Source organism: Ranitomeya imitator, chromosome 4, assembly GCF_032444005.1.
Source record: "Ranitomeya imitator isolate aRanImi1 chromosome 4, aRanImi1.pri, whole genome shotgun sequence".
Classification (NCBI taxonomy): Eukaryota; Metazoa; Chordata; class Amphibia; order Anura; family Dendrobatidae; genus Ranitomeya; species Ranitomeya imitator.
In genome coordinates, this window is record NC_091285.1 from 646,594,035 (window position 1) to 646,617,493 (window position 23,459).

At 50.4% G+C, this 23,459-nt stretch overlaps 1 protein-coding gene across 2 annotated transcripts in view; it reads right to left on the reverse strand.

The window, feature by feature from the left end:
• Positions 1–22,183, reverse strand: part of XPO7 (exportin 7) — a 35,893-nt gene extending 13,710 nt beyond the window's left edge. For both annotated transcript variants that reach the window (XM_069767000.1, XM_069766999.1), the window contains exons 1-11: positions 22,101–22,183; positions 13,651–13,797; positions 11,020–11,113; positions 10,343–10,509; positions 7,695–7,760; positions 7,129–7,233; positions 4,113–4,278; positions 3,955–4,028; positions 3,742–3,861; positions 2,538–2,684; positions 1,859–2,031 (exon numbers count right to left, since the gene is read on the reverse strand). In XM_069767000.1, the coding sequence (XP_069623101.1) occupies positions 1,859–2,031; positions 2,538–2,684; positions 3,742–3,861; positions 3,955–4,028; positions 4,113–4,278; positions 7,129–7,233; positions 7,695–7,760; positions 10,343–10,509; positions 11,020–11,113; positions 13,651–13,797; positions 22,101–22,118 (1,277 nt within the window). In that variant the 5' untranslated portion in view covers positions 22,119–22,183. The remainder of the gene's footprint in view (positions 1–1,858; positions 2,032–2,537; positions 2,685–3,741; positions 3,862–3,954; positions 4,029–4,112; positions 4,279–7,128; positions 7,234–7,694; positions 7,761–10,342; positions 10,510–11,019; positions 11,114–13,650; positions 13,798–22,100) is intronic.
• Positions 22,184–23,459: the final 1,276 nt, after the last annotated feature.

Consider the following 23,459-nt stretch of genomic DNA (forward strand, 5'->3'; position numbering starts at 1 on the left):
ACGGGTAACATTGTAAAGTGCTTGCAAATATAAGCAACTGTACAGTTTAGGCTACGTTCACACTAGCGTTATGCTAGTTTGCGTCGGGCGACGCATGCGTCATGCGCCCCTATATTTAACATGGGGGACGCATGCGTTTTTGTTTGTTGCGTTGTGCGACGCATGCGTCTTTTTTGCCGCAAGCGTCGGACCAAGAAAACGCAACAAGTTGCATTTTTCTTGCGTCCAAATTTCGGCAAAAAACGACGCATGCGTCGCACAACGCTAATGTGAACGTAGCCTTACCCCTTATTAAAAGTCCTCTCCGTGTATAGACCCATCTCGCTATTACAATCTAATGTACAAAATGCTCGGCAAAATCTTAGCTAATCAGCTGCCATCTTCTATCCTTCAGATTATTCATGGAGACCGTGGATGAGTGAGGTAAGCGAATGTCTATCTGGGGATTCAGGTCTCCAGGAGCCTCGGAGACATTCACCGCCTGATTAGCTTGTCTCCACTATCCTGTACTCAGACTAAGATAACGGGATGGGAGACGCCACCCTTATCGTCTCCGCATCAGCCAGGTGTTATACATCGTCCTACAGACGCCAGCACAGGTAGTCATTCGCTTGATATTTTTATCTGGGGGGCCGTAGAGCCAGAGTCAGAAACTGTGGTATGCCTGAACACGAGGCGGTGCTGGACTGTCAGACCCCAAACTATATTACTGGGGTGCCCAGCTTTCTAATCTGTGTTGTTGGGGAGAGGGGAATTAGTAGAGAGCTCTTCTGAAGATCGTCCGTCCCTACAACCCAAAGATCTCACTACCACTACATGTGCCATTTTGCTCCTCAACGAGGGCCCCACGAGTCTCAATTAGGCCCTTATGGTCTGGTCTGCGGCATAACAAAACCCTTACTGGAATGGGGTCCTATATGGGAACACACAGGATTGATCGATCTCGGTCAGATCTTTGTGGCCTTTCCGGACACTAAAATAAGAGCTGAACCTTCCAAACAATTCCTTCTTCCGCTTCCTACAATTACGACCTGCCCTTCAGACCTTGTTCCCGGGCCCACCCCCTGTCCTGTGAGACTTCTCCTTATCCCAGGTGCTACTGGAGGCTCCTGGATCTGGGCTTATATCCAATTTACATGTCCCTTTACTGGCAGGGAGCCCGGATCCACTACATGACCTGCCAAGAAGCAAGTGGGAGACACATATGGGACTGATAAGCGATGAGCACTGGGAGCTCGGCCTTGGAAGCCCCTAACCATGTTTCCCCTAGATAAGCGATGAGCACTGGGAGCTCGGCCTTGGAAGCCCCTAACCATGTTTCCCCTAGATAAGCGATGAGCACTGGGAGCTCGGCCTTGGAAGCCCCTAACCATGTTTCCCCTAATTATATATTCTCAACCGTACGTCTTACACCTCCACACGGTACAACCTGAATTCCCAGATTAGTGCCTCAAATGTCAGAGGCCCAGGAACGTGACTCCCCAGAGATCAGGGGACCCTGGGCTGAAGTGATTCCGTTCCAACTTGACTGCATGTGAATCCCCGTCATAGAGAAGCCCAAGACTCGTCTGTTTGTTGGCCTTGAACAATATGAGAGGACCGTAGATAGATCGTTCCTGACTGAGGTCCTACTTATGGCCCGAAAATATGTGGCCAGACGTTGGATGTCATCAAGAGTGCCAACCAATTGAAATAGGCAGTAAACCTCTCCCTCACTTTTTAAAAAAAATGATGCATCTATGCCGAGGCTGCCCTGGAGAGTTCCAAAAAAATTTAGGGTACATGAATTGATTCCCCCCGACCGCCAGAATCCCTGCAATCTCTGAGTGCAAAATTACTCATCGCAAACACACTGTACCTGAGGATAATGTGCACAGACTCCAAGCGGGACGTGACGTAGGCTTTGGTCACCTCTGGGGTGTAGGTCTCTAGAAGATGTGGCTCCGTTGCCTTCACATAGGGCACAGATGCTGCAAGACGCTGCCATAAGCTCAGAAGATAATGTACTGAGTTGGGGGCAAATTCCCAATGCTGGAAAAAATAAAATAAAGAGTCCATTATAAACCAGAGTCAAGACGATACGGGAAAGTTCTAAAAAGACTCAATGGCTGTATTATAGAGAGGACATACGATGGCCATGGGGCCACCACCACCCCTCGGGCACATGGTGTGCGATGTTCATGACAGTCTTGATGAGGGAGTGTGTTGGGAGTCAAGTAGACGTGTCTTAATGAAACAGACATGTCTAGCGAGTGGTGTGCACCTTCATGCGTCTGGTCACAAATCTTACTCTAGTCAGCGCCTGGGGTAAGATTTCTGGTGCAAGGAATGCCACAGCTCATCATGGATTACACCAGCAGTGGCCTCACACCAACGCGGTGCACAAAAATTTTGAGACTTTTCAAAAGTAATTTCCTGCAGAATTCTGGGGTAATGGCTTGGATGGCCGATAGATTTGTTGGCCTCCGTAATAATTCAAGAAGCTTCTCCTCGGCCTGTAGAGGTACAAGATGGACTACACGGACTGATGCATTTACCTGTAGACTGGTGACGGTGAAATTTGCGATGAGTCTGATGACCTCGGGGTAGTTTTCTACCTTCACCAACTCCCCGAGCTGGTAATTACTCTTCAGGCGCGCCAGCAAGCGGCAGAACTCATGGTAGTTATTGGGGTCTGACAAGCTCTAGAGGAGCAAACACAGTAAGTGATGATGTATATACACATGATAATCATAGGGCAAAGCACGGGGGTCTCCCGAGTGGTTTAACGACCATTGTCTATGAGAAACCATAATGGCAGCCGGTATATGTGTATGTGGTGCAGTCATCACCTGCGGTTTTGGAACAACGTTCCCTCTGCGTGGCTCAGCTGCCGAGCAATAAAAGGAATCTGTCAGCGTAATATGACTGTGCAAACTAAGCACAGGCACTCGGTGCTCCCTCTGCAGTACCCAGATTAGTGCACTAATTGTTTTCTATCTCTGCTTCTTCCTCCTTGATTGACAGCTCTGGCCTTACAGGAGGGTGAGAAGGTGAACTATACTGTTCAGCCATGCCAAGGAAGGAGCACAAAGCACCTGTGCTTGGTTTGAACAGTCATTTTGTGCTGACAGACCCCCTATAAGGACTCCCCTCGCATAGAGATGGGGCTGAGCGTTTATGAAGTGCTCTGCTCAATCGTAGGCGAGAACCGTGTAGATTCATGGTCGTCCCTGCTCCCTGGAAGGCAATGATGGAGCCTGGAGAGGCAAGTGGCCTCTACGGATCTACAGACCATGAGTGATTGCAATATTCTGCCCTACACCACCAGGGATTTCACATTTACCCATATAATGGCCTGGATCATCAAGGATTTCAATACTGACCCTTATTGGGGGATCCTAGCATTTCCCCTACCTGTGCCCTAGAAAACCAAGAATACTGATAAGAACCTACTCTTTCCCCTACACCATGCTAAAGGCATGCATAGACCCCAAGGGATGCAAACATTAACCCCTAACCCTCCACAAATGCTCATCTACGTCTCCTATGCACCATACCACCAGGGACGATGATAATAGTCATCTTCTTTGCCCTAGACCACCAGGGATCCTATCAACAACCAATTCTCTATTACAGACCATTTGGGATGGTCTATTTTCCACCTTCGACCCCAAGGTCTGATTAGCGTTGGGCTAGTCCAAGAATATTAATGACTGTTCCACAATATGTAAGAGCGATTTCACCTTGCTTCATACTTACTTGGGGATTTTCTAAAATTCTCTTCACTCCGTCCACCAGGTGAGAGAGGAACTTGGCTCTTTCTGCATTGTTAAATAGGGAGCGCCGGACAGAGGCGATTTGTACCAGACATGAGAGGACCTGTGGGGTGGAAAGTCTTACCAGTAAGATACGGATGTGGTAAATACAGAGAATAACCAGCCTGCGGCTTTCTTCTCTCCGCCATGTACTCACCAGTGGGGAGAAGTTGGGAGGGATGGAATGATACAGGTCGAAGAAGAGTTGTAGTGTGGAAGAGTCCAGGAAAGCTGGCGAGACAATGAACACGGCATGAGAACGGCTTGTTACACCCCCGAACTCCCCGTCCGTTCTTGCCCCGGCTCCTCTCTCACCTGAACGCCAGCTGGTGGGGATCTGTACTGTACAGAGGTCGTCGGAGGACTCGTCTGTGGATGTGCCGATGAAGTCAAAATTCAGGCAGCTGTGGGTGAGCTTGAGAAGCTGCATGAGGAGGTCTTGTTGGGACCCATCGGAGAGGAGCAATGACTTTCCAGACGCCTTTAAAATAAAAAGGAATAAAAAATGCACAAAAATGAATATTAGGCCTTTGATTCCTGATTATATATTAGATGCTAAAGCAACTCCAGAGAAATAAAAGGGTCATCTTACACAGACAAGTCCTGTGCGTACACCACGGTATCACTTAAAGGGCCACCGAGGCAAGAGGGAAACGTGCCCAAGGCCCTGGGTGCTACACTGGCCCCGCTGCCACGTGACATTACACCGCTATTATCAGGGTGTTACACTGGCCCCGCTGCCACGTGACATTACACCGCTATTATCAGGGTGTTACACTGGCCCTGCTGCCACGTGACATTACACCGCTATTATCAGGGTGTTACACTGGCCCTGCTGCCACGTGACATTACACCGCTATTATCAGGGAGTTACACTGGCCCCGCTGCCACGTGACATTACACCGCTATTATCAGGGTGTTACACTGGCCCTGCTGCCACGTGACATTACACCGCTATTATCAGGGTGTTACACTGGCCCTGCTGCCACGTGACATTACACCGCTATTATCAGGGTGTTACACTGGCCCCGCTGCCACGTGATATTACACCGCTATTATCAGGGTGTTACACTGGCCCCGCTGCCACGTGATATTACACCACTATTATCAGGGTGTTACACTGGCCCCGCTGCCACGTGACATTACACCGCTATTATCAGGGTGTTACACTGGCCCCGCTGCCACGTGACATTACACCGCTATTATCAGGGTGTTACACTGGCCCCGCTGCCACATGATATTACACCGCTATTATCAGGGTGTTACACTGGCCCCGCTGCCACGTGATATTACACCACTATTATCAGGGTGTTACACTGGCCCCGCTGCCACGTGATATTACACCACTATTATCAGGGTGTTACACTGGCCCCGCTGCCACGTGACATTACACCACTATTATCAGGGTGTTACACTGGCCCCGCTGCCACGTGATATTACACCGCTATTATCAATGGTATATACCTGGCAGGGGCCGTGTCACAAACTTTGTATTGGGATCCCGGAGCCTAATGAGTTATTCCCATCTACAGATGGGGGGGATGTTTGCAAGGGGCTTGTAACTTTACATATATAGTTATTATAATCTCCTAGTCCTACTTTTATTTTTTTTTTCTGACCACTGCTGCCTTCTACAGACGAGTGGCACTGAAAAGCCTTCTTTTTCCTTTCCTGTCGCGCAGCCCTTACAAGATCTTTTTTTGTTGTTGCCAAGCAGCGCTTACAAACTATTTCCTGTTGAGCAGCAGCACTTACAAGCTCTTTCCTGCCTAGCAGCGCTTAAAAGCTCTATCCTGCCGAGCAGTGCTTACAAGCCTCTTTCTTGCCGAGTGGGGCTTACAATCTCTTTCCTGCCGAACAGCGCTTACAAGCCCTTTCCTCCTGAGCAACCTTTAAAAGCACTTTCCTACCGAGGGGCGCTTAGAAGCTCTTTCATGCCAAGCAGTTCTTGCAAGGTCTTTCCTACTTAGAAGTGCTTACTACCATTTTTATACTTAGCAGTGCTTACAAGCTCTTTCCTTCTGAGCCTGTAAGCGCTACCCTGATGCCAAAAGCGATCGTGGGAGCGGCCACCTCTACTTCCAATGCTACAGAGGGCAGGTTGCCTAATAATGCAGCATAGGAGAAAACACAGGGCAGTACAGCGGAGCAACAACATTGCTGTGAACTGTCAATCACCAAAGGGCCACCCCTGCTTTCCTATGGAGCGGAGGCGCATGTGACCGGCCACCCCTGGTTTCCAGCTAGGAGAGGCTGCGGAGCTGTGTGCGCCTGAAGATATATCCAAAGGATAAGCGATAAAAACTAAATCAATGAGGGTCCGTCCAACCGACTGGACCCCCAATAATCTCAAGAACGGGCTCTGAAATGCCTTCACAGGATGGAGACGTGGCTGTGGACATGTGCCATGCCTTGATTCATTCTCCATAGGCTGCTAAATAAAGGTGAGCGCTGCATTCAGCAATCTGTCACATGAAAAAAAAAGCAACATGGAGCGGAGGCGCATGGGCCGGCCATCCCTGCTTTCCTATGGAGCGGAGGCGCGTGCGACCGGCCACCCCTGCTTTCCTATGGAGCAGAGGTGCATGTGACCGGCCATCCCTGCTTTCCTATAGAGCGGAGGCACATGTGACCGGCCATCCCTGCTTTCCTATGGAGCGGAGGCGCATGGACCGGCCATCCCTGCTTTCCTATGGAGCGGAGGCGCGTGCGACCGGCCACCCCTGCTTTCCTATGGAGCGGAGGCGCGTGCGACCGGCCACCCCTGCTTTCCTATGGAGCAGAGGTGCATGTGACCGGCCATCCCTGCTTTCCTATGGAGCAGAGGCACATGTGACCGGCCATCCCTGCTTTCCTATAGAGCGGAGGCACATGTGACCGGCCATCCCTGCTTTCCTATAGAGCGGAGGCGCATGTGACCGGCCATCCCTGCTTTCCTATGGAGCAGAGGTGCATGTGACCGGCCATCCCTGCTTTCCTATGGAGCAGAGGTGCATGTGACCGGCCATCCCTGCTTTCCTATGGAGCAGAGGCGCATGTGACCGGCCATCCCTGCTTTCCTATAGAGCGGAGGCGCATGTGACCGGCCACTCCTGCTTTCCAATGGAGCGGAGGCGCGTGCGACCGGCCACCCCTGCTTTCCAATGGAGCGGAGGCGCGTGCGACCGGCCACCCCTGCTTTCCAATGGAGCGGAGGCACGTGCGACCGGCCACCCCTGCTTTCCAATGGGGCTTTTTCCAAGCTGATGGCAATTTGTATCGTTTAGTCATTTAATAATGTAATTTGAGGAAAGGATAAAATTGTGCCATCTCCTGGTCTCTCTGTCCATACCTGTTTCAAGAGGTTACAAGACAGAGTGAAGATATCAAAAAGCGAGGAGTCTCGGAAAGATGAAGCAATCTTGCGGTGCTTGGTCAGTGGGTGCGTGGCATCTGCCTGCAAAAATAAATATGTCCAAAAAATGTTATTCATCCATTTTCATATCAGGCTGAGCTACATCAATTCACGATACAACAATGTGAGGAAGCGACACTCGTATCAGGCCGTAGGACAACCAGCTGCAGCAGAAGCCTCACCTCTATGGCCTACCACATGGTGAAGGGGGGAGGCTCCTGCTGCAGCTGGTTGTCTTACGGCCAGATACAGGGCAGTGAGGTGAAGAGGGGCAGGGCTGAATTTATGGGACACAGACAATTTAAATATATATTTCTCAACTAAAAAAAAAAAAGGAGGAAATGTAGGACTTCGATATCGGCAGACTTTCCTTTTCTGCAATAAGACAGGATTATTTTGCCCCCCACACGTACGCAGGATGCCCCTCCTGTTCACTTTGCAGTTCATCCAACACAGAGATTTTACAGGATATTTTGCCAACGTTTCCTGGAGGAGTTTCTTACCTGGTTGATTTCATTGGTCAACTGCGATAAAATACTGACTCCGATGACGCAATAGTCCACGCTGTCCTGTGGGGGCGACACAAGCGTCGGTCAGTGCAAAGGTATAAACAGGGGACAAGAATCATCACTGATGCCGATCAGTCTGCGCTCATGTCAGCCCTAGTTCTTTTGCATCAGGTCTCCATTGCTTTCTGATGGACAGATTTCCATCCCCAAAACCTTGGCGACCCTGTATCAGTCACACGGCAACAATACTGACCCTAATAAACTGTGACGGATCCATCAAATGGGTCACAACTGTCCCGTCTTACATCCAGCAGAACAGGCAACCACATAGCTGGTGTGATCAAAGCTCCAAAAGGCAAAATGGGTTTTACACTGCCAAATGCTGGGTATTTAAAGGGAATGTGACATCAGAAAAGAACAGTGCTTAAATCAGGCACTTATGCTAAAAAATGCTGTTCGTTTTGATAGCGTTACTTGAAATTTTCCATATCACTAATATATATATATATATATACATACTGAAATCTTACAATTCTAGACTCATGCTTCCTGTTCTGTCCAGGAAACTTTTCAGTAGCACCACTACCATCACAGACGGAATTACATTGTCAGGTAACACCTCTATGTTCAGTTTATAACACAGGATCCACCAATCACAATCAGTGATATCACAGCTCACCTCCTCCTCCTGTACAATGACTGATAACACCTCTATATACAGTAGATAACACAGGATCCAGCATTCACAATAGATGATGTCACAGCTCACCTCCTCCTCCTGTACAATGACTGATAACACCTCTATATACAGTAGATAACACAGGATCCACCATTCACTATAGGTAATGTCACAGCTCACCTCCTCCTCCTGTACAATGACTGATAACACCTCTAAATACAGTACATAACACAGGATCCACCATTCACTATAGGTAATGTCACAGCTCACCTCCTCCTCCTGTACAATGACTGATATCACCTCTATATACAGTAGATAACACAGGATCAACCATTCACAATAGATGATGTCACAGCTCACCTCCTCCTCCTGTACAATGACTGATAACACCTCTATATACAGTAGATAACCCAGGATCCACCATTCACAATAGGTGATGTCACAGCTCACCTCCTCCTCCTGTACAATGACTGATAACACCTCTATATACAGTACATAACACAGGATCCACCATTCACTATAGGTAATGTCACAGCTCACCTCCTCCTCCTGTACAATGACTGATAATACCTCTATATACAGTAGATAACACAGGATCCACCATTCACAATAGGTGATGTCACAGCTCACCTCCTCCCCCTCCCTGTACAACCACATTTGCCCAGATTAGAGTAGGATTGCATCAGTCTATTGCTGTTAAGAGCCATGTGCCCAACAGGACATAGGGGTCTAATATTAGGCCCAGTGTGAAAATTGCAATATTTTATTCTATATTTAATATAGACAGCGGTATGAAAAACAAAAAATATATACAGTGAATCACAATGATTTCTAAAAATACATATTTATATAAAAATGCTATTTAAAAAAAAAAAAAGAAGGTAATTTACTAAGGTCCTGTTCCCTATAGATCCACATGACGTCAATATCCGTAGCAGATTGGCCTCAGTTTTTTTTCCCGATTTTCAATTAAAAAAAACAAAAACAAAAATCCTGTGCTAATGGTAGCCTAGTCCCCCTGCTGACTTCCAGCAGTGACGTCTCATTACATGACCGCTGCAGCCAATCATACAGACGTCATTGCCGGAGGCCGATGGTGGCCCAGGCTACTGTAATTACTGTGAGTATGTGAAATCACATCATACATTCATGCACCCACAAAGGTGACATTTTACAGTCTGCACGACGCAGGATCCGTATTGCTCATTGCGTGGGATCCGAGTGTTGCAGCCACATTACTATGGTGTATACCCGCACATGCTGCTACCAATCAGTCTGACAAGGGTCGCTCAGTGTCCGTTTTTTCTCTATGATTACACTGTAGGTCCGGCACCTTTGCAAAAGCAATAAAGTTATAAACCACGTGATTATACTCCACAGAACGCGATGGACCCAAATAAAGCTGAGGGCGAACACGTCAGAGTTGGGGTCAGCACAGCCGCGACCGCTGCGGAAAGCACAGTCCGTACCCTACTCCTGGATAACGCATGGGGGACTGAGGTTCCCTGCAACCAAACCAGAGGCTGGGAGGGAAGTATCGCTATTGGCATAGATGAAAATCCACTTCCTATCTCACTTGGTGGTGACAGATCTATCCTGTCTGATCGGCGGACCTCTGACCACTGGACAGGAGTCAATCATGCATCCACACGGCGATCATGGGGGGGACTGGTGAGAATTCCTCGCAGGGCTCATGCAGATGTCCATGCTATACCGTCCTCACAGCGGTCTCCTGACTAACGTGTGACAGTCTCGAAGAATTATATGAAGCTGTCACGCTCAGGTCGGGAGTGCACGGATGTCGGAATGAGTCCTGACATATTATGACCCATGTTCCTGTCCACAGTTATGATGGGTGATAATACAGTAAAGATACTGACCGCTGTAGAGCGAGGCCGACCAGCTAATTGTTATCTGATACCTGGAGTTAGGTGGCTAGTGAATTCGCTGGGTGGCCACTAACCTGCAGGAAGCGTGTGACGTCCACGATCACGCTGCGGAACACGTACTCGTCCTTTTGATTGTCAAACCAGCCCAGTTTGGTGATGCGGGCGTACAGCTGAATCAGGGCTTGGGTGACAAAAGAAGCAAGTTTCGGGCGGGTGGCCAAATAGGTCAGAACATAGTTCCCTGTAACGGAGAGAAAGGAGGACAATATATAAAAGCATCTACGCATTCAGCAAAGAATCTGGTGCCCCAACCAGGAATGTGGACGTGATAGATGACGGTATGCCACCCAGGACCCCTGTTTGAGCCACTTTGATTGACACATTTCAGCTTCAGGAACTGCTGGGATTCAGCTACCATCACCGGGGGTCATGTCGTACAGATTGTTGGGCCCGGCCTTTCTTCTGTATCGGCTAATAAAGTTTTTTGGCCTTTCCAACTTGCTGGACATGTTTGAGCCCTATTGGGGTGGAGGACTTTTCTGGGACCTTCCCATTCACCTGAATGGGGTTAGCAGAAATCCTTGGGATTGTCGCATCTAAGGAGCGGACTCTTCAGTCACAGAAATGTCTGCGCCCCCACTAACCTCCTGAGCGTCAATCTCATCCCCCAAATCGGCCAGGTCTATCTGTGCTATTCTGTCCTCACACTGATGATGGCCAACGAGCGGTACGGCGTGCGCCATGTACTTACGGATGTCAATTCTTTGCTCCAGTGGCAGGGGATTACTGGTCCTGGACACCAGCTTGGTGAGACACGTGGCAGCAAGAAGCTGGGAATAGGAAGACTGCGGATAGAAGAAGGGAAGGAAGATTAATAGGATTTAAAAGAAAAAAATAACATGTTTAATAAATACTGAAGGTCTGAAAATCGCTGCTACATGTGAAGAGACAATTTTGGACAATATTTGCTGAAACGGCGGCAATAAACTGTTAACTATGTCCTCGAGCGATCATGGCGGTAAATGTTTCCCTGCAGCACCCCCAGAGGGGAAATTAGGTATTACACAGTTCCTAGGACAGGACATGGCAGGCCGTCCATGGCGAAGGACACTAAGGGTATGTTCACACGTTCAGGATTTCCATCCTTTTTTTTTCCTGACTGTTTTTTAAAAAACTGCAGCTCTTGGCAGAAAACGCAGGTCCTTTTTTTGGTCCTTTTTTGGTCCGTTTTTGATGCGTTTTTTGATGCGTTTTTTGATGCGTTTTTTTGATGCAGTTTTCTAGCCAGAGTCTGTGTGTTTTCTAGGAATTTTTTTAGGGTTAAAATGGCTGAAAATACCCTAACCCTACCCCTACCCCTACCCCTAACCCTACCCCTAACCCTACCCCTAACCCTACCCCTAACCCTAACCCTACCCCTAACCCTAACCCTACCCCTAACCCTACCCCTAACCCTAACCCTAACCCTAACCCTAACCCTAACCCTACCCCTAACCCTACCCCTAACCCTACCCCTAACCCTACCCCTAACCCTAACCCTAACCCTAACCCTAACCCTAACCCTACCCCTAACCCTAACCCTACCCCTACCCCTATTCTAACCTTAGTGAAAAAAAAAAAAAAAAAATTCTTTATTTTTTTTATTGTCCCTACCTATGGGGGTGACAAAGGGGGGGGGGGTGTCATTTACTATTTTTTTATTTTGATCACTGAGATAGGTTATATCTCAGTGATCAAAATGCACTTTGGAACGAATCTGCCGGCCGGCAGATTCGGCGGGCGCACTGCGCATGCGCCCGCCATTTTGCAAGATGGCGGCGCCCAGGGAGAAGACGGCCGGACGGACACCGGGACGCCGGGTGAGTATAAGGGGGGGAGATTAGGGCACGGGGGGGGCATCGGAGCACTGGGGGGGGGGCATCGGAGCACTGGGGGGGCATCGGAGCACGGGGGGGCGGGATCGGAACACGGGGGGGGCAGCCACACTCCGCCCACGCACTTCCGCCCGCTCCCCGCACTTCCTGCTGCAGCGGTTCTGCACATCAAATCGCAGTAAAACCCGCAGATATATTTTTGATCTGCGGGTTTTACTGCGGTTTGGACCTCACAATGGAGGTCTATGGGTGCAGAACCGCTGCGGCTCCGGAAAAAGAATTGACATGCTCCTTCTTTTTTCCGGGAGCTATTCAGCGCGTCTTTTTTTTAACAATTTCCGGACCATGTGCACAGTGTGTCCTGTTTTCCATAGGGTACAGTGTACTGTACCCTGCATGGAAAACAGCTGCGGAACCGCAGCGGCAAAACCGCCGCGGTTCCGCGGTAAAAAACGCACTGTGTGAACATGGCCTTACTATAGTTCTCCATCCTGACCAGTCCGGAAGTAATAAACATGTGAAAAAAAAACAAACAAACAAAAAAAAAAAAGAAACTTTTTATCTAGTTTTCTTACAGAAGAAAAAATGGTATTGCTGTGTCTGTGATGATAATAATAATAATAATAATAATGTGTTATTTATCCCATGTGATGAATGTTGTATATTAAACGCTTAAAAAAAAAAAAAAAAAAAAAAGACCTCTGCCAGAAAGAGGTAAAACATTTTGATTTGTATATCAACAATCAAAGGTTGAATTAAGGAGAATTAGGCCGAGTATATAGTACATCCTGTATCAGGTCCCATGTATGGAACGGGCTCAGGAGCGGAGCCTGCACCGTACCAGGCAGGCGCCGGCTGTGTTACATGGCCGGCATCTGCGTGTAACACCGATAGCTGCTGTTTAACCATTAGGATTTCACCACCTCTATCTGTTACAGCAAATGTATAAAGAGATCCCAGCTAGATAATTAATCAAAAATTATATTTTAAATTAATATACAAAAAGAAGAAACAGGGCAATATACCTCCAAATAAAAGGGAGTGCACAAGCAGTATATTATCAATCCACGTACGATAGGATTTTTTTATATGTAAACATATTCAAAGCATAATAAAGTGCAAATACTAATACAAAAAAAAAAATCTAAATTCATAAAGAAAAAAATACGTATAGGCATATTTGCTATAGCTGCTAGTAGAATGATGTGGCTATATAATCAAAGTACAAGTGCAATCTCAATTACGATAATAAAATGCTCAATTATATGTTACTTGTGCCTGGATAAGACATAGCCAAGTCTAGGTAGCAAACAATCAACTGAGCTGACAATAAACGGTATAATACCTAGATAGAGTCACCAGAGGAAACACTGACCACACCTGACGCCGTTTCGCCTATGCTTTTTCCGGGGGCGCCGTTTATTACCATTACCTTTCATTGTCAGCTGAATTGATTGTTCCCTGGGGTGGCTATGCGGCACCCCCCATATACCCGTCCCCGTACTCACACTGCCCCTCTCCAGCAGGAGCTGGCACTTGCTCAGACACTCCGGGCTGTTGGTAAACTCCACAAGGGCTTTCTCCGCCTGCAGTCGGGTGCTGGTGTCGGTGGTCTCATACAGCTGCTTGCACAGGATCTCTAGCTGGGCTAGACTCTGAGAAAAGAGAAGAGGGAATGTATTATATGAGGGTCACACAGAGCACCAAACCATGCACGGGGTCCGTCACTGCGCCAATACTGTGCAGGGTGGACAGATCTCTGACCGGACGTACCACAAGTATCAGTATGGCTAATGTGGATAATGTACTAACTGGTCACAGTGTTGTCAGTGCAGCGCTGGGGTCTTCAGGACACATCTGCCAGTCAGCACCACTTCCTACAGCGTATCCTGGCATGTAATGCCCATGTCTTGTGTGGCTCCTAAATGCCCATTCCTGTAATCCTAGGGCAGAGCAGCACTGCTAGTGGGCATTGTGCTCCTTGTCCAGTGCCATGATTCAGAACTTTACTCATTTTGCAAATAAAACCGAGGAACGTGTAAAGGAATAATCTCGATGCCTCAAAAGCAATGCCGCCATGTGCACCACTTCTCCTCCTCCCCGCACTGTCCTGCAGCAGGAGCCTCCCCCCACTGCCTTGCAGCAGGAGCCTCCCCCCACTGTCCTGCAGCAGGAGCCTCCCACCACTGTCCTGCAGCAGGAGCCTCCCCCCACTGTCCTGCAGCAGGAGCCTCCCCCACTGTCCTGCAGCAAGAGCCTCCCCCCACTCTCTTGCAGCAGGAGCCTCCCCCCACTGTCCTGCAGCAGAAGCCGCCCCCCCACTGTCCTGCAGCAGGAGCCGCCCCCCACTGTCCTGCAGCAGGAGCCGCCCCCCACTGTCCTAGCTAAGCACACCACTGGGCCTTGGCTAAACTCTCTTCTTCCAACCAGTGAAAAATAGAAAATATCAGAGGGTTTGTCCAGGTGCAAAAAAATGCTTTTAAATGTCTGGATAGAAATTAATAGCAGTGACACTCCTCAATCCTACGCTTACATGTTCTCTGCTGGCGTTTACTTCAAGGCCCCATCTCCTCGCACTGGAAATGGCCATAAACATCCACACAGCCAATCACCGCTTCACCGACAGCCTCGGTGCCGTGTGACTTCAGGCAAACGAACGGTCAGTCAAGCAGGAGGAGGCAGATCTGGGGGATAGAGCTGGAGTGACAGAGGCTTCAGATCTACCATAGCTCTTTAGCCTCATTTGCATATCAGTTCAAACACTGATTTCTCAATAATGGAGGAACAGACTGGACATGTAAAGGTGTTGCGGGACTTATCTTTGAAAGAGCTGCATGTGCATATAAATAGTTTGGTGTGTGAAATCCTGCTGACAGATTCCATTTAAAGTAGAACCGCCACCGATCGTAAATTTAGGTCATATGTTATAAAGGTGTTGCCAAGTTGGAATGAATGGATGACTTGTCCATAGAGTAGGATCAGGTTGGTTGGGGTCTAACACCATTCTATGTGTAGAAGTAGCTGCCGGGTCCTGCAGATCAGCAGCTGTTCTGCTGAATATTCTTGTAAGCGGCAGCTACTCTGCAGCACCTGACAGCAGCCGCTATACAGCTAACACATCTGCTCCATGTGTTTACACCCGGCTACCGCAGGAGTTTGTAGCCAATGATGAGTGGGACGCTGTGTGATGGACCCTCACCAATATGATATTGATGTTGTCGTATGCTAAGGACACATCACTATATGCTGACCAGACAATCCTTTCTATAAGCCATAAATGTTTCAAAAGGTAAGACTTCTTTAATTTTTATTGTGGCTCTTGGGAGTGATTTAATATGACAACACAATTCTATGGCCAGAAAACATTTTGCCCCTCTGCTGTAGATGCTTTCTTCCCTCTCCATATTGTGGACACGTGCACAATCCTTTCCTCGTCTTTATTGCTATGTCTAAGGGGCAGATACCCCACCCTTCTTTCAGTATTAAGGTACAGACAGACGTCCGTATAACTTGTGCGAAGACCGCAATGCATGGACCGGACCGTCACCTCTCCTGTGACCTGAGCATGACAGGGTGATGTATCTCTATGCAGCTGGCGGAGAACAGACAGCCAGTATGAGGATCGCAACACGATCATCGCACCAGTTCTACGGCCGTCTGCCTGCACCATAATACTGAAAGAAGGGTGAGTAGAGCAGGCGAGACAAGCAGGGGGAGCTGGCGGGGGGCGAGCCAGACGGCGGGAGCAGGCCGGGGGCGAGCCAGACGGCGGGAGCAGGCCGGGGGCGAGCCAGACGGCGGGAGCAGGCAGGGGGCGAGCCAGACGGCGGGAGCAGGCAGGGGGCGAGCCAGACGGCGGGAGCAGGCCGGGGGCGAGCCAGACGGCGGGAGCAGGCCGGGGGCGAGCCAGACGGCGGGAGCAGGCCGGGGGCGAGCCAGACGGCGGGAGCAGGCCGGGGGCGAGCCAGACGGCGGGAGCAGGCCGGGGGCGAGCCAGACGGCGGGAGCAGGCAGGGGGCGAGCCAGACGGCGGGAGCAGGCCGGAGGCGAGCCAGACGGCGGGAGCAGGCAGGGGGCGAGCCAGACGGCGGGAGCAGGCCGGGGGCGAGCCAGACGGCGGGAGCAGGCAGGGGGCGAGCCAGACGGCGGGAGCAGGCCGGGGGCGAGCCAGACGGCGGGAGCAGGCCGGGGGCGAGCCAGACGGCGGGAGCAGGCCGGGGGCGAGCCAGACGGCGGTAGCAGGCCGGGGGCGAGCCAGACGGCGGGAGCAGGCCGGGGGCGAGCCAGACGGCGGGAGCAGGCCGGGGGCGAGCCAGACGGCGGGAAGAGATGGAATTAACAAATTTGTGACCGATTCACGTCAAGAACAAAGTCTGTAAATCAATTAACAAGCAGATATTTTTCCACAGCTTATTAATGAAAATGCAGTGGGTTTTGCAAATCCAATTAAAAAAGAAAAAAAAATACCCCAAATTGTCAGGACGGGAGCAAATACAGTAACACGAGCGGTCACCTTCTTTTTTAAATAAATTTCAAATCAAAAGAAAAAGAAGTTGTATTACACAAGAATAAACAAGGAAAAAATTAAATTGAATCTTCAGGATGGTCGGTGGTATCCGGCCTGTGCTGGTGGAGCGGGCAGGGGATGACAGTCACATGCCAGCGTCATACATCCTCCAGTGCGTGACGTCAGGACCCACTGACCGGACAGAATGTGAGGACTGGGAAGCCCGAGGGTGTGTGCCCCGTGATAAGGGGACGGGAGGGAATAGGTACACAGAAAAGGCAGATCTGCCTCCCCGAGATAACACAGCGCTGGCACACTGTGACGCAGCACTCACTGCGCTCCGTCCTGTGCACGACTGCAAACCCCATCACTACTGTGAACACCTTCCCACAGTTAGAGCATGCTGGGAGTTGTAGTTTCACTGCATAGAGAATATCACAGGTCTCTGACCCCCCTTTAGGGTCTATATGGAAGGACTCCATCCAAAAGGCATGGCCAGCAAATACTGACACGGCTCGGGCAGAGGAAGGTGTCAAACCTCATGTAGCTGCCCGACACGACGGCTGCGCTCCCATTACCGGCCCGACGGCTGCGCTCCGATGCTCTATGGGCCACACATAGTGGCTTGACAATAACAACTATCGTAGACATCATTGGAAAACAAGTCAAATGAGGAGCAAGTGACATGATTTCCAGAAGTATGGGCTCTCAGATACTTGTTAGATCAAGCAGGCGCCAAGTCCCCAGGGATGGGCAAAATACTGTGGACTCCAGGAGCAAATATGATTATTTTAGGACCAAGGAAAAGAACGTTCTCTTCCAGAAAGTGAAGCATCGGAACCTGGGATTTGTCCATTTCACTGGGCAGCCAATTTACTACGGCCTTATTGAAAACATAAACCTATGACGTAGGGGACGCGGCCGCCTTGTGTACCTATGACGTAGGGGACGTGGCCGCCTTGTGTACCTATGACGTAGGGGACGCGACCACCTTGTGTACCTATGCCATAGGAGACGTGGCCGCCTTCTGTACCTACGACGTAGGGGACGTGGCCGCCCTGTGTACCTATGACGTAGGGGATGCGGCCGCCTTATGTACCTATGCCATAGGAGACGTGGCCGCCTTCTGTACCTATGACGTAGGGGACGTGGCCGCCTTGTGTACCTATGACGTAGGGGACGCGACCGCCTTGTGTACCTATGCCATAGGAGACGTGGCCGCCTTCTGTACCTACGACGTAGGGGACGTGGCCGCCCTGTGTACCTATGACGTAGGGGATGCGGCCGCCTTATGTACCTATGCCATAGGAGACGTGGCCGCCTTCTGTACCTATGACGTAGGGGACGCGGCCGCCTTGTGTAGCTATGACGTAGGGGATGCGGCCGCCTTATGTACCTATGCCATAGGAGACGTGGCCGCCTTCTGTACCTATGACGTAGGGGACGTGGCCGCCTTCTGTACCTATGACGTAGGAGATGTGGCCGCCTTGTGTACCTATGACGTAGGGGACGCGACCGCCTTGTGTACCTATGCCATAGGAGACGTGGCCGCCTTCTGTACCTACGACGTAGGGGACGTGGCCGCCATGTGTACCTATGACGTAGGGGACGTGGCCGCCTTCTGTACCTATGCCGTAGGAGACGTGGCCGCCTTCTGTACCTATGACGTAGGGGACGTGGCCGCATTGTGTACCTATGACGTAGGGGACGTGGCCGCCTTCTGTACCTATGACGTAGGGGACGTGGCCGCCTTCTGTACCTATGCCATAGGAGACGTGGCCGCCTTCTGTACCTATGACGTAGGGGACGTGGCCGCCTTCTGTACCTATGACGTAGGGGACGTGGCCGCCTTCTGTACCTATGACGTAGGGGACGTGGCCGCCTTGTGTACCTATGACGTAGGGGACGTGACCGCCTTCTGTACCTATGACGTAGGGGACGCGGCCGCCTTCTGTACCTATGACGTAGGGGACGCGGCCGCCTTGTGTACCTATGACGTAGGGGACGCGGCCGCCTTGTGTACCTATGACGTAGGGGACGCGGCCGCCTTGTGTTCGTGGGATTATCTCAACAACCAACTGTAAAAGTTAACAGAGCAGTAACCTGCTAGGTCAGGTCAGGAAGGGACATAAGTGGCCGCCAAACATCTAAGAAGAAGCTAAACCCCAATCCTGGTCTCCCCTGAAGACAGAAGTGTCTCCAATAAGAAAACATGTTGTAATGGAGCTGTACTCCACTGACCCCAACCTCGTGTACGAGACACGAGCCTCCACCCTCCTTATCTTTTTTGGGTTCATCTTTCTCCTTCAAAATCAAACACAAATTGTCCTGCTCCGTGCGCCAACGAGACACCGCCCCAGGCTCTTTAAATGTATACAATGACTGGCGGGGAGGCACAGCACAGAAATGCCCAAAGGTTAAAGGGATTGTACCTTTTTTTTTTTTTGTTTTATTTGGTGCTTTTTGTAATTGGTTTTCACTAAAAATGTTGGCTTTTACAGGCACTTTGTTTGCTTGTAGTTTCTACTTTGATGTGGTCTGTTGTCATAAATGAGCACAGAACAGTTCCGAAAAAGAGGGACAAACTCTCCCATCTGTCAGAAGGAGCTCACTGATGGATCCTCAGTTAACTCATTCTGCAGCCAGCAACAAACAGTGCAAAACAGTGGCTGTAGAAGGCAAATGGTGCGACATGTTTAATGAAAGCAGATTACAAAACTGATTTTTAGCCAAAAATATATGCATTTAAGTAAAAAAAAATTTTTTATCAACAAAAGTAGACAACTCCATTAAGATGTCACTGAGTTTAAGAAACTTAGCACTCCATGGGCACTTTCTAATCTGATTGGGGAAGAATAGCATGTGTGCACCAAGGGGCGCTCTGCAGAATCAGGGGGGTCCCCGCAGGGTCTCCCACCAATCTCTGGGGACTGGAGTTTGCGGTGGATCGCTATGCACAGACCTAGCTCCTTTCAATGGGGCTAGATCAAACGTGGCTTAACATTGAACCTTTTTTGTTCCCCCCAAAGCGTGGATTCCTATTAATTCACATGGATTTTCGCTGTGAAAGTTCCGTCCTTCCCCACGTCTGGTAATCATCCGGTTTTCTACAATTATCACTGATATTACACAAAGGCAGGAACCGACCTCCGGAGGCGTGAATCTGCCCCTGTCGATTATCAGCTCATGTGACAACTCCCCAATATTGCGGCACCTACCGCAGCCTTCCAAATAAACTACGAGACACAGCTGAAGGGGTTAAAAAAAACAAACAAACTGTGCCTTACATGCCCTCCCCAGGTCTATGCCGCTGCTCCTAGTGCCCGTTGTTGTTTTCAGCGCTGACGTCACATCAACAGCGCTGCAGCCAATCAATCAGCTCTGTGGCTTTAGAAGAGTTGCTGGCAAGAGTCGCTCAGGCCACCGATTGGCTGCAGTGCTGTCAATGTCACATCAGCGCTGCAGCCAGTAACAGGCTCAGCGCTGGACCCGGGGAGGAGGAGATTGTTGTTTTCTTCCTTTACCTGCATCCATGGAGCAGGCTTTTTTTTTTTTTTTTTTTCGAAAACGGAAAATTCCTTTAATATTCTCCCTCATTACGCATCACGCGATCAGAACTCAAGAGTCAAAATCAACCATGGATCTGTGACATCAGTAAACAGACGGCAGGCGTGTACGTGACAGAGAGGAGACGAGTGGGAGGTTTTTTTATTTTTGCGTACGAGAAAAACCGATGAAACATCGATGGCGAAGACGAACACGGACGAAAATCGGATTCAGAGAAAGTGATGAAAAAACATGGACGCCTGAACAAGACGCTCAATAGGTGTCACCTGCAGAAAAAGTAATTTGTAAGAAAAAACACACAAATACACTGTGCTTTACTCCCCCAACCCAGGTCCACAGTGTCTCCGCCGCTATCTGTAACGCTGCAGCCAATCCGTGAGCCCAGCAGCAGAGTAGCCGACACATGCTGCCGAGCTCCCTGATTGGAGGGGACGTCAGACGATAACAGACACAGGCTCAGCGCTGGACCTGGGGAGAGTGAGAGAAGCTCAGTCAGACGATAACAGACACAGGCTCAGCGCTGGACCTGGGGAGAGTGAGAGAAGCCCAGTCAGACGATGACAGACACAGGCTCAGCGCTGGACCTGGGGAGAGTGAGAGAAGACCAGTCAGACGATAACAGACACAGGCTCAGCGCTGGACCTGGGGAGAGTGAGAGAAGCCCAGTCAGACGATAACAGACACAGGCTCAGCGCTGGACCTGGGGAGAGTGAGAGAAGCCCAGTCAGACGATGACAGACACAGGCTCAGCGCTGGACCTGGGGAGAGTGAGAGAAGACCAGTCAGACGATAACAGACACAGGCTCAGCGCTGGACCTGGGGAGAGTGAGAGAAGCCCAGTCAGACGATAACAGACTCAGGCTCAGCGCTGGACCTGGGGAGAGTGAGAGAAGCCCAGTCAGACGATGACAGACACAGGCTCAGCGCTGGACCTGGGGAGAGTGAGAGAAGACCAGTCAGACGATAACAGACACAGGCTCAGCGCTGGACCTGGGGAGAGTGAGAGAAGACCAGTCAGACGATAACAGACACAGGCTCAGCGCTGGACCTGGGGAGAGTGAGAGAAGCCCAGTCAGACGATAACAGACTCAGGCTCAGCGCTGGACCTGGGGAGAGTGAGAGAAGCTCAGTCAGACGATAACAGACACAGGCTCAGCGCTGGACCTGGGGAGAGTGAGAGAAGCTCAGTCAGACGATAACAGACACAGGCTCAGCGCTGGACCTGGGGAGAGTGAGAGAAGCTCAGTCAGACGATAACAGACACAGGCTCAGCGCTGGACCTGGGGAGAGTGAGAGAAGCTCAGTTTGTTTGTTTTTGTACTAGTAATGGTCCGTCTAGGAAAAACGCTTTTGTTAAGGCGAAGATCCCTTTAAGAAGGAATCGTTTCGCCACCGTCTGGAGTAGGAAATAAAGGGCAGGCCCCAGTAGGGCGACATTGATCATATGATCATAAAAATGGTGAACTTGGCGGATCTTTGGTGCCACCGTAGACCACCACGTACGCGGCGAGACCCCCGGCTGCGCTCGGGTCATTTTTTTTTCCCTAAAATTTTTGACCAAATTAGTGGCAAAAGTGAAATCCTGCAGCGCTCCTCTGTAGCTCCGCAGGGCAGGGAGCATGGCAGGGCTGGAGGGGGCGCAGACCTCCAGGTGCCAGGCTGTGCCCACTGCTGCCCTGCAGCCAGCCACACACATGCATCCCCCTGTGTTTATGTCCACACTGCTCAGTCTGCAGGCCTCAGCCTCCTGTCACACTGTGCTGCCACACGAGCAGCCAGCACCTTGTCACACAGGGGCCACAGAGCGCTCCCGGGGGCCCCCTCGGCGCCCATCTGCTGCCCCCTTCCCTCCTTCTTCAGCACATCCTCAGGGTCCCCCCTCACCTGCACAGGATCCGCCATCTTGCTCCATTCATGCTCCTCTGTCCCCCCCGAGGAACAATCTACGCGTGCGCAACCGTTCACAGTTAGCACTGCGCAGGCGCGCACAGGGATCCCCGCAACCATAGACAACAGAGGAGGGGCTGAAGGCGGGCAGCCGCCATGTTGCTTACGGTGAAGTCTCCGAGCGGACATGTTGGTAAAGGGCGCGTGAGGGAAAAGCGACATCTTTGTCGAGGGAAGTGAGGAATGTCACAGAGGATGAACCCACCGAGCCGCTTTTTGGCTGAAGTTATCGAGGCAGGTAAAAGCCGCCATATTGGTTGAGGAAATAAAACAAACCGGATCCATCTTGTAGGGAACCGGCGCCATCTTGGAAACCATGAGGAATGACAGAAAAAAAGGAGTAATATCTGTCTATGTCGCATTTAATAAGCTGGAAGTTTTCCGGTCACCGGGGTAGAAAGGTCTCTCAGGGGCTGCTGCACTTTACACCCGAAAATGTGATTGTTTGCCCTATGAGGGGCAGAGGAGGAAACTGAGACATCCCTATAACCCTTTATATGCCAGGAGATGTTAGTTTACTTAGTTTTTTATATCCACTATTTATGGTGCTGATACATTAGTGCTTAATTTATATTCATTGTTATCTTGGCAGAAATGCAAAACAAAAAAGAAACACAAATGACCCTGGAGCTTTTATTATTTGTTATGTCGCACACCGACACCGTAAACGTCTCGTGCAGCTGGTTCTGGTCGTGGCGATACCACAGACGTGCAGGTGGTTCTGGTCGTGGTGATACTACAGACGTGCAGGTGGTTCTGGTCGTGGCGATACTACAGACGTGCAGGTGGTTCTGGTCGTGGCGATACTACAGACGTGCAGGTGGTTCTGGTCCTTGTGATACCACAGACGTGCAGGTGGTTCTGGTCGTGGCGATACTACAGACGTGCAGGTGGTTCTGGTCGTGGCGATACTACAGACGTGCAGGTGGTTCTGGTCGTGGTGATACCACAGACGTGCAGGTGGTTCTGGTCGTGGCGATACTACAGACGTGCAGGTGGTTCTGGTCGTGGCGATACCACAGACGTGCAGGTGGTTCTGGTCGTGGCGATACCACAGACGTGCAGGTGGTTCTGGTCGTAGGGCGATACTACAGACGTGCAGGTGGTTCTGGTCGTGGCGATACTACAGACGTGCAGGTGGTTCTGGTCCTTGTGATACCACAGACATGCAGGTGGTTCTGGTCGTGGCGATACTACAGACGTGCAGGTGGTTCTGGTCGTGGCGATACTACAGACGTGCAGGTGGTTCTGGTCGTGGCGATACTACAGACGTGCAGGTGGTTCTGGTCGTGGCGA